The sequence below is a fragment of the Pseudorasbora parva genome, chromosome 8 (genome assembly GCF_024679245.1).
Source record: "Pseudorasbora parva isolate DD20220531a chromosome 8, ASM2467924v1, whole genome shotgun sequence".
In the NCBI taxonomy this organism is placed as follows: domain Eukaryota; kingdom Metazoa; phylum Chordata; class Actinopteri; order Cypriniformes; family Gobionidae; genus Pseudorasbora; species Pseudorasbora parva.
In genome coordinates, this window is record NC_090179.1 from 27,167,040 (window position 1) to 27,177,355 (window position 10,316).

The 10,316-nt window shown below is 46.4% G+C and overlaps 1 protein-coding gene across 2 annotated transcripts; it reads left to right on the forward strand.

Moving 5' to 3' along the window:
* Nucleotides 1-5,571: 5,571 nt before the first annotated feature.
* LOC137085174 (zinc finger protein with KRAB and SCAN domains 7-like) lies at nucleotides 5,572-10,058 on the forward strand. Of its 2 annotated transcripts, none has more exons than XM_067451729.1 (2): nucleotides 5,572-6,501; nucleotides 9,813-10,058. In XM_067451729.1, exons 1-2 carry the CDS (start codon nucleotides 5,626-5,628, stop codon nucleotides 9,813-9,815), a joined length of 879 nt encoding a protein of 292 aa, XP_067307830.1. In that variant the 5' UTR covers nucleotides 5,572-5,625; the 3' UTR covers nucleotides 9,816-10,058. The 2 variants fall into 2 exon arrangements, with proteins under 2 accessions (XP_067307830.1, XP_067307831.1); XM_067451730.1 differs by having other exon boundaries at nucleotides 5,572-6,283.
* The last annotated feature ends 258 nt before the right edge of the window (nucleotides 10,059-10,316 follow it).

A 10,316-nucleotide genomic window follows, 5' to 3' on the forward strand; every position in this document is an offset into this window, starting at 1 on the left:
GGACAAACGGAGGAGCGGAGACTCGGAGACCGAGTTACCCCGGGGACCAGAGGGTGAAACACGCCAAAAGAGCCACTAAGATCTGGGTCAAAGTGGCGATGGGTATCGCTTACTTTCTGTGCGTTTCCGTCGCAGCTTTCATCTTAGCCATCTACTATGTGTTCTTCTGGACCACTAAACCGAACGCTCACAGCAACACCACGAAGACAACAAACGGCTCATGCAGTCAGGGATAGTTTAGATGGAGCGAGACGCCCGGGCTGGATTCACTCGAGCTGCCACAGCTATTTCTAATGCACTATGCAAACTGTCCCAGCACATTTATCTGAGCGGATATCCTTCCTCTACTCTCTTACTTCACATATTTAAAATGGATGACTGAGTGACTTATGTTTTATAGTAGACTACTATTATATAATTATATAATTTATATTTTTATATTAAGTTGTGATTATTTTTCCCTGTCCTGCACCTTATGTAAATGGCAATAAGAATATAATATTTATTATTGTGTTATGGTATTTTGTGCACAATTTAAGAGTCTACACATGCTATAATGACTTTTGTCTTAAGAATCAAATAATTTTCTTATTTACACGGGGGAAATGGTTAAAATGCTATAGTAGCCTAAACGCATTAAGTTACTTTACAATATAGTCAAACTATACGTTTACATAAACAGCACATTATACTGTAAAATGTTTAAGAGGTATATAAATATTTGAAATCTATATTATAACAACACAATTTACTTTTAAAGCAAAATATGGTAACAGTTTAGTTTATGGTCCAATTCTCACTATTAACTAGCATGTATATTATACTGTATTGGTTGTTTATTAATAGCCTACTTAAAAATAATGTAATGCCTTATTCTGCATGACCATATTCTACATCCCTAAATCTTACCCAATACCTAAACTTAACAACTACCTTACTAACTATTAATAAACAGTAATTAGTAGCTTATTGAGTCATATTTAATATGCCTAGTTAGTTTATAGTTGGAATTGGATCCTATTCTAAAGAGTGACAGAAAAAGGACTTCCCAGAATCCCTGCATCCCATCATATCTGATCAAAGTGAATTTAAATAATTACATTTGCTAAGATTAGTTATCATTACGGTGTTGTATGATACATTTTATTGTTCAGTTAATGTTTACTACATTTTTTTTCTGTTTCTAGAACAATTCTGTATACATCAATGTTTTCCTTTTTTATAATGGAATATAAGCCTTTATCTATATGGGATGTTAATGTTTGTATATATAATCTCCATTCAGGAAAACTGGAACACTTACATAAAAAAAAACTTTAAAAAAAACAAATGTGAAAAACTGTTATGGAGCCCCATGGATATTTCCCTTTACAAGCCCTGATTGGCTACATTAGATCATTGTTCTTGCTGACTGCACTACTAAACCAAAGTCACTAGAATTATTATTTTATCTGCTTTGATTGTAAAAGTGGAGGTCTATTTCATTTAAGTGTACATTATAACCTGAAAGTTTATGCATGACTGGATTAACTTTGTCTCCCTGCTGTTTATTTGTTTGTTTCATTTACATCATCTTTGTGCAATTAAACTGCTAAGCTTTATGTGAATTCACATATATACTCACCTAATTTGTCATAACAACAGTTTATTATGTTAAATATGCCCATCTAAGCTTTCTGTAATGCACTGTTATGATCATTATGACTTTATTATGCTCTGTTTTTTCTTATTATCTGATTGGATGTAATGATTCCAGCAAGAAGACATGACAGTATTTTAACACATAAATCAGAAATTGATTTATCTTCTCGATCATGTCTCTTCCCATTGTTAGTCTCTGTCAGTGTATCTTAGGACTGTGTGCATTTGCTTGATGAGTGAATCTACTGGAGACACTGTGTCTCTTCACTTGCTCAATAATTAAACTGAACTGAAAGTTGTCAGGATGCATTTGTTCTCCCTCCATTCATACTTTCAACAGAGGTATTGTTAGATAATGCTAAATAAAGACTTGTGAAATGGGACAGATATCACATTATTTTCAACACAACAGCTGCCAGTTGTAGAAAACATTGACCTTGTGCATCATTTTCTGATTAAAGGTGCCCTAGAATGAAAAATTGAATTAACCTTGCCTTGGTGAAATAATAAGAGTTCAGTACATGGACATCACATACTGTGAGTCTCAAACATCATTGGCTCATCTTATGTAAATCTCGTGAATCCAAAACTCCATGGGAAAAAAAAGTGCTTCTCAACATAACGCCAACCGTGAGGCAAGCATTGGGGATCATTTATATGCACGCCCCCAACAATTGCATCTGTCCAATCTGGTTCATTGTCAGGCGGAAATGGAGCAAATCATCAGGTACAAGTTGCTCGCATGGACATGTTTCAGGCTGTTCAGGAGACCAGAGGTCTTTACATATCCCTCCCACAGATAAAAAAAAAATGTCAACAGTCATGGTTGATGTTTATAATCCGATACCACAACAATTTAATTCAAGATCGTTCGTTTGTTTGGCCCATTTCAAGCAAGCTTAGCTCAGCGTCTTAAACTGAAGAAAATGGCAAATATATTCCTGCAAGCAGTAATAGCGATTTTATCCACTCATTGACTGTTTAAACAATTTCTGATTAATTTGAAAGTTTCTTAGAGAGACAGCATTGTCTAGATAACGCAAGATGCTAGTACAGTAACAATGGGAAACAAGTATACCAAACTAAATAGTGTGTCTAATGACAAAGGGTAATATTATTTTGTATTACAAAATACAACCGTAGATACTTTGCTTAGATCGTTCACTCGATCCTTCTAGCAAACGTCACCTTTTCCACCATATAATTTAAAACGATAGTCATTTGACAAGGCTATTCATTTTGTAAAAATATAAGTTATATATTTATATTTTTGAGAACTGAAGTATGGTGTTTCCTATTATGTTTTTGCCTATTTGTATTTCAGATTAGGCTACATCACAGCCACTGCGGGTTAGCCTACATTGTGACTAACGTTATATAAACATATATCGTTGACGAAAAAAGACAAGTCTAAAATGTAGGCTAATTTTGAATGACACACTTTAAGCAGAACATCTCAAATGGAGATTGATAAAATGCAGCAATTACTTGTTTATTGGTGTTTTCAGATCGTCTGTGCGCGAGAGAGAGCTCGCGTGCATATGGTTGACAGATTGGACATGTTTAGGTAAAAACCGGGGTGTATACGAGTTTCTTTTCACAGAAAAGCTCTATTTGAAATCTGGCAACCGCATGAAGCGCGTGGATGATCTGAAAACACCAATAAACAAGTAAGCTGCATTTTATCAATCTCCATTTGAGATGTTTTGCTTAAAGTTTCATTTAGTCGGTCTGTGTTGTTGTCAGGACGGTCAGGACTCACGAGCCGCTTCAGTGGCTTCACTGAACCAGGGCCATAGAAAAAGAGAGTTGCGACACTCTTTGATCTCGCTGCCGTTTGCAGCAATTATTGGTAAATATTGACGCATAATGTACATGTATTATTACGTTGATATTTATGTTAAATAAAAATAAAAAATTTAAATGGGGGGGGGGGGTGGCGGAAACAGCATTAATCAGTTTTTTTGTGTTTAATTTTGGAGGGAAAAGGCGGGGCTGCTCCCATAACATAACGTTATAATACATTTATATTTTACAGCAATGACTATATTTGCCACAATTTCCGGTAATTGACGATAATGTTCATTGATTATAAAGTTGACACCTAAAATACAGATAGGCTATCTACATTTTTTTTTCTGGGGAATAACGGAAACAGCATTAACGTTATTTTTAATTTTGGAGGGAAGAGGGCTGCTCCTATAGCACATTTACAGCAACGACTATTTGCAAATTTTCGGTAAATATTAACGCATAATGTACATTGGTTATTACATTGACTACTATTCTATTCTATCTGGTGGGTGATGGAGAAACTATCTAATGCTTAGATAATGCTTTAAATGGTCAAAAATTTGGTCAACTTACCAATGAATTTCGGAAACTGAAAATGAATGGGGCTCAGTGCTGGAACTATCAGTGTTTGGAACTATCGGCTGCTCCACGACACGCGTTACTTCCGCATTCCTCAGTTCCTATGGAAGTCTGGGAGTGTCGCAACTCTGTTTTTCAACGGCTCTGCACTGAACTGCTGTGAGCTGCTGAAATAAACCAATCAGAGCAGAGCTCAATATTAATATTCATGACTCTTCCAAATAAGGCAAAAACAGCATTACATCCTAGGGTCAATTTATAGGGTTGTAAATGGACTTGTTAAACTGTATCTGGACAATTTTTTTTCCTTAAATAAGCCACATACCCTCTATGTAGCTGTCAGAGAACAATTTAACATATTGTTTCAAATCATTCTCGGCACCTTTAAAGCTACACTGTGTAACTTTTTTAGTTTATTCTTAGCTAAAAACACTTAGTTCTTTCAAAAATATATGTGCTCATTAATTTATATTTACTTCTTTCAAATAATAAAGTATTATCGTAAGTTTATAATATGCCATTGAAAATACATACGGGTGAGGGTTTCGAACACAGATAATATAATATACGTAGACGCCTCATAGACTGACGCTGCCTATTGGAGGGTATCAGCGCGGCGCCATCTTGGATGGGTCCCCAATGCCCCCCCCCCCCCCCCCCCCGCATTTATTTCTACTGAGGAAGATGTATTCTCAACTACAATGAAGATAACTCCCCGAGTTTTTCCCAGATTTTCACACGGTTTGGTTTGTTACAAACTGCAGAGACTTAGTTATGATACAGGATGCTGTCACACATTGAAAAATTCTGCTTTCATATAGAAAGACTTTGTATTACGAGCTTTAACTAAGACATGGTAGACTATGACATATTGATAAATGAATGAATTTTATATTTTAATAAAGAAACAAGTTTGATTGTTGATTTGAATGTATTTCTCTCACACTCATATTGATAAATGTATACTGTGGCAAGGGGGGCGTGGTTCAGCGAGGTCTGCAGCGGGAGAGAGGGCCGCGGGACGAGCGGTAAGTGAGTGGGTTGGACGCAGATTAATAACACCTGTCTCTTGTTCTAGTAATGAGCGCGGAGACGGGATAAAACACCAGCGGAACCGGAGACCGAGGAGAGAGAGAGTCGGACTGTTGATGCGAGACCCTGAGATATCCGGAACCCGGAAGTGCGTGACCCGGAAGCGAAACTGAGCATATACAGAGACAAACACACGCTGAAGCGTGCACGTTGTGATTTGAGTTATTGAGAAAATAAAGAGCATCAACAGTCCTGCCGACCCCCGTGTCCTCTTCCTTCCTCACTATATCGAACTTGTTACACTGGTGCCGAAACCCGGGAAGGAAGCAGGACAGAGCCGCCGCCATGACAACGCCCTCCGCCTCGCCATTTGCGGAGATCATCACCTCGCTCGCGGCCCTCCACCAGGAACATCATAAGGCGTTGCTGGACCTTCGGACTGAACAGGAGCGCCGCTTCGGGGCCATAGTCCAAGGCCAGCAAGAGGACCGCGAGCAGTTCCGGAGCTGGATGGACCAGGAGGTTCGCGCCGAGGCCGCTGGGCGGGCCAGCGCACCGGTGCACGTGCCCCTACAGAAGATGGGGCCGGAAGACGACCCCGAGGCCTTCGTGGATCTCTTCCAAAAAGCCGCGGAGGCCTGCGGGTGGCCCCGGGCACAGTGGCCGGTGCGCCTCATCCCTCTTCTATCAGGCGAAGCCCAGGCGGCCGCGCAACATCTACCGGTTGCGAACCTCCTGGACTACGACGATCTGAAGCGGGCCATCCTTCAGCGGGTCGGCCGGACCCCAGAACAACACCGCCAGCGTTTCCGCTCCCTGGAGTGGGGCGAGTCCGGTCGACCCTTCGCATTGGCCCAACAGCTCCGGGACGAGTGCCGCAGATGGCTGCTGGCCGGCGGCAGCGACGTGGACCATGTCGTCGATCTGGTGGTGCTGGAGCAGTTTATCACTCGGCTCCCCAGGAAGACCGCCGAGTGGGTCCAGTGCCACCGGCCCACGTCGCTGGAGACGGCCATCAATTTGGCGGAGGACCACCTGGTGGCGTGCCCGGGGGTCGGCGCACCCCCACTAACTTCTCCCTCTCTCTCTCCCCCTTCTCTCTCTCCTCCTGTCCCTCTCCCCAGGTCCCGCCCTCCAGGCCCTCCTCGCGTTCCCCCCAGAGGCCGGGGTGGGATGGGCCTTGGACCGTCTGGGAGTTCGCGGGCCCCGCCCAGGGGGGCGGGGCCGCTGGGGACGGGTAGTGACTATGGATCCGGTTCCGCCCCCTATCCGCGCTCAGCCTCCAACCCACTCCCCGCCGCCGGGGCGGCGGGTAGGCCTGGGCTGGCCTGCTGGCGGTGCGGTGATCCGGATCATTTTGTGGACCGATGTCCGATGATGGACATCGGAACAATGATCCGGATCCCGGACGTCCAGCGGACCACCCCCGATCAAGCAGGAGAGTACCAAATTCCTGTAAGTATCAAGGGGGGTACATATCAGGCCTTGGTGGATTCAGGATGTAACCAAACCTCGATCCATCAAAGCCTGATTCAGCCTGGGGCGTTGGATACAAGCCGCGTGGTTAAGGTGCGGTGTGTGCACGGGGATGTGGTGGAATATCCGGTTGTCCCAGTCACGATACAGTTTAGGGGAAAAAAGCATAGTGTTGAGGTGGCGGTTAGTCCCCACCTCCGGCATCCGCTAATTCTGGGGACGAATTGGCCCGCCTTTTCGGCGTTATTGGGGTCGTTGTGCGCGGATGCCGCTTGGGAAAACAAGGCTAGGAACGGGGCGGTGCGAGTGCAGGTTGGCGAGGCTGATACGGGGCCCTTGGGAACGGCTTCAGAGGAACCGAGCGGGGTTGAGAGACTGATTCTCTCGGACCGCGATGACTTCCCTCTGGAGCAGTCTCAAGACGAGACGCTAAAACATGCGTTTCAACAGGTCCGCACTATCGACGGTCAGTCCCTCCAACCCGCATTGCCCGTCACGTATCCTTATTTTGCCATAATTAAAGATAGGTTGTATCGAGTGACCCAAGACGCTCAGACAAAAATGGATACAACCCAATTGTTAGTACCAAAGAGCCGCCGGGAAATGCTTTTCCAGGCGGCTCATTCTAACCCGATGGCGGGCCACCTGAGACAGGCGGCCACGCTGAATCGTTTAATGACCCGATTCTTTTGGCCAGGCATTTATGACAATGTGCGCAGGTGGTGCGCGTCTTGTCCTGAATGTCAGTTGGTGAACCCACTGGCCGCCCCCAAAAGCGCCATTGCGCCCTCTTCCATTAATGCAGGTCCCCTTCGAGAGAATTGCGATGGACCTCATCGGGCCATTAGAACGATCCGCACGCGGGCATCGTTTTGCGCTAGTTATCGTGGACTACGCAACACGATACCCGGAAGCAGTGGCTCTCCGCAACATCTCGGCGAAGAGTGTTGCGGACGCCCTGTTTCGTTTAATCTCCCGGGTGGGGATTCCGAAAGAAATCCTCACTGATCAAGGCACGGCGTTTATGTCACGCACGTTAAGCGAATTGTATGGATTATTGGGCATTATATCCATTCGAACCAGCGTCTATCACCCACAAACAGACGGTTTGGTCGAACGATTTAATCGCACTCTTAAATCCATGATCCGTAAATTCGTACAAGAAGACGCCAAAAATTGGGATCGGTGGTTAGAACCCCTCTTATTTGCTGTGCGCGAGGTCCCGCAAGCCTCCACGGGGTTTTCCCCCTTCGAGCTTCTCTACGGGCGTCAGCCACGGGGGGTGCTGGACGTCCTACGAGAAACTTGGGAGGAGGGGCCGTCGTTGGCCAAAAACGAAATTCAGTACGTCATGGACTTGCGAACAAAACTCCACACATTGGGGCGGCTATCTAGGGAGAATTTGTTGCAAGCCCAGGACCGCCAGAGCCGGTCATATAACAGGGGTACTAAACTGCGCAAATTCACACCGGGAGAGAAAGTGCTCGTTCTACTCCCAACCTCGAGCTCAAAATTAATGTCGAAGTGGCAGGGGCCGTTTGAGGTCGCACGACAGATAGGAGAGCTCGATTATGAAGTGATACGATCCGATAGGAACGGGGCACGTCAAATATACCACCTCAATCTGCTGAAAAAATGGAATGAGGTGGAATCGGGGTTGTTGGCAACGGTGATCGGGGGAGAGGATGATCTCGGGCCAGAGGCGAGCATTAAGGCGCAATCAGTCGCGCTGGCCCCTGGGGGAGACCACCTCTCACCGTTACAACTCGCTGATTTATCGAAGTTGCAAGCGGAGTTCGCTGACGTGTTCTCGCCCCTACCGGGACGTACCGACTTGATTCAGCACCATATCGAGACCGAGCCGGGCGTGGTAGTTCGCAGCCGGCCGTATCGCTTGCCTGAACACAAGAAAAAAGTAGTTCAGGACGAATTAGGCGCAATGCTCGACATGGGAGTAATCGAGGAGTCCAACAGTGACTGGGCGAGCCCGATAGTTTTGGTCCCCAAAACGGACGGCTCGGTCAGGTTCTGTGTGGACTACCGCAAGGTGAACGCTGTGTCGAAGTTCGACGCGTATCCAATGCCACGGGTTGACGAATTGCTTGATCGGTTAGGCTCGGCTCGATTTTATTCGACACTGGACTTAACAAAGGGCTATTGGCAGATCCCCTTGTCTCCATTGTCCAAAGAAAAAACAGCTTTCACCACGCCGTTCGGATTACACCAATTTGTCACGCTTCCTTTCGGCTTGTTCGGGGCGCCCGCAACCTTCCAGCGACTCATGGATAGGATTTTGCGTCCCCATGCTGCATATGCTGCTGCGTACCTAGATGACATAGTGATTTATAGTCACGACTGGCAGCGGCATATGCAGCATGTGAGGGCGGTCCTGAGGTCGCTGAGGAGAGCGGGGCTCACGGCCAATCCGAAGAAGTGTGCGATTGGGCGGGTGGAAGTAAGGTATCTGGGCTTCCACTTGGGTCATGGGCAGGTGCGTCCCCAAATTGATAAGACTGCCGCAATTGCAACCTGTCCGAGGCCCAAGACCAAAAAGGAGGTAAGACAGTTCTTGGGGCTGGCGGGATATTATAGACGGTTTATACCAAATTATTCGGACCTCACCAGCCCTTTGACTGATCTTACTAGAAAGGGGCTACCAGATACGGTCCAGTGGACGGAGCCGTGTCAACAGGCTTTTACCCAAGTAAAGGCTGCCCTATGTGGCGGGCCGCTGTTACACTCCCCTGACTTTTCTCTCCCTTTCTTGTTGCAGACTGACGCGTCGGACAGGGGGCTGGGCGCAGTCCTGGCCCAGGAGGTGGAGGGGGGAGAGCGGCCGGTGCTGTACATTAGCCGTAAGCTCTCCAAGAGAGAAGCTAAGTACAGCACCATAGAAAAGGAGTGTTTGGCCATCAGATGGGCCGTGCTCACCCTCCGCTATTACCTCCTGGGGCGGGAGTTCACTCTCTGTTCGGACCACGCTCCTCTCCAATGGCTCCACCGCATGAAGGATACCAACGCGCGGATCACCCGTTGGTATCTGGCTCTTCAGCCGTTTAAGTTCAAGGTGGTCCACAGGCCGGGTGCTCAGATGGCTGTGGCCGATTTCCTCTCCAGAAATGGGGGGGGGGGGCTGCAGGCCGGACGGCTCCCCGGCCTGAGTCGGGCGGTGGGGGTATGTGGCAAGGGGGGCGTGGTTCAGCGAGGTCTGCAGCGGGAGAGAGGGCCGCGGGACGAGCGGTAAGTGAGTGGGTTGGACGCAGATTAATAACACCTGTCTCTTGTTCTAGTAATGAGCGCGGAGACGGGATAAAACACCAGCGGAACCGGAGACCGAGGAGAGAGAGAGTCGGACTGTTGATGCGAGACCCTGAGATATCCGGAACCCGGAAGTGCGTGACCCGGAAGCGAAACTGAGCATATACAGAGACAAACACACGCTGAAGCGTGCACGTTGTGATTTGAGTTATTGAGAAAATAAAGAGCATCAACAGTCCTGCCGACCCCCGTGTCCTCTTCCTTCCTCACTATATCGAACTTGTTACATATACATTTATGAATTTTATATTTTAATAAAGAAACAAGTTTGATTTTTCACTTTAATTTATTTTACACACACACACACACACACACACACACACACACACACCCTCGCTCTGAAATTGCTCGCTCTCCATTGACTCCGATTGATTCTGAATGCTAGCGTTGAGTGGAGAGACCCAACCAATATGGCGGCGACGCTGGATCATGCTCCAGCACGTCATGAGGCGTCTACGTATATTATGTCTATGGGT

Excerpts from the sequence above, each read along its gene's own strand:
- LOC137085174 (XM_067451729.1), top strand. The coding sequence starts at position 5,626 with ATGGGGCCGGAAGACGACCCCGAGGCCTTCGTGGATCTCTTCCAAAAA.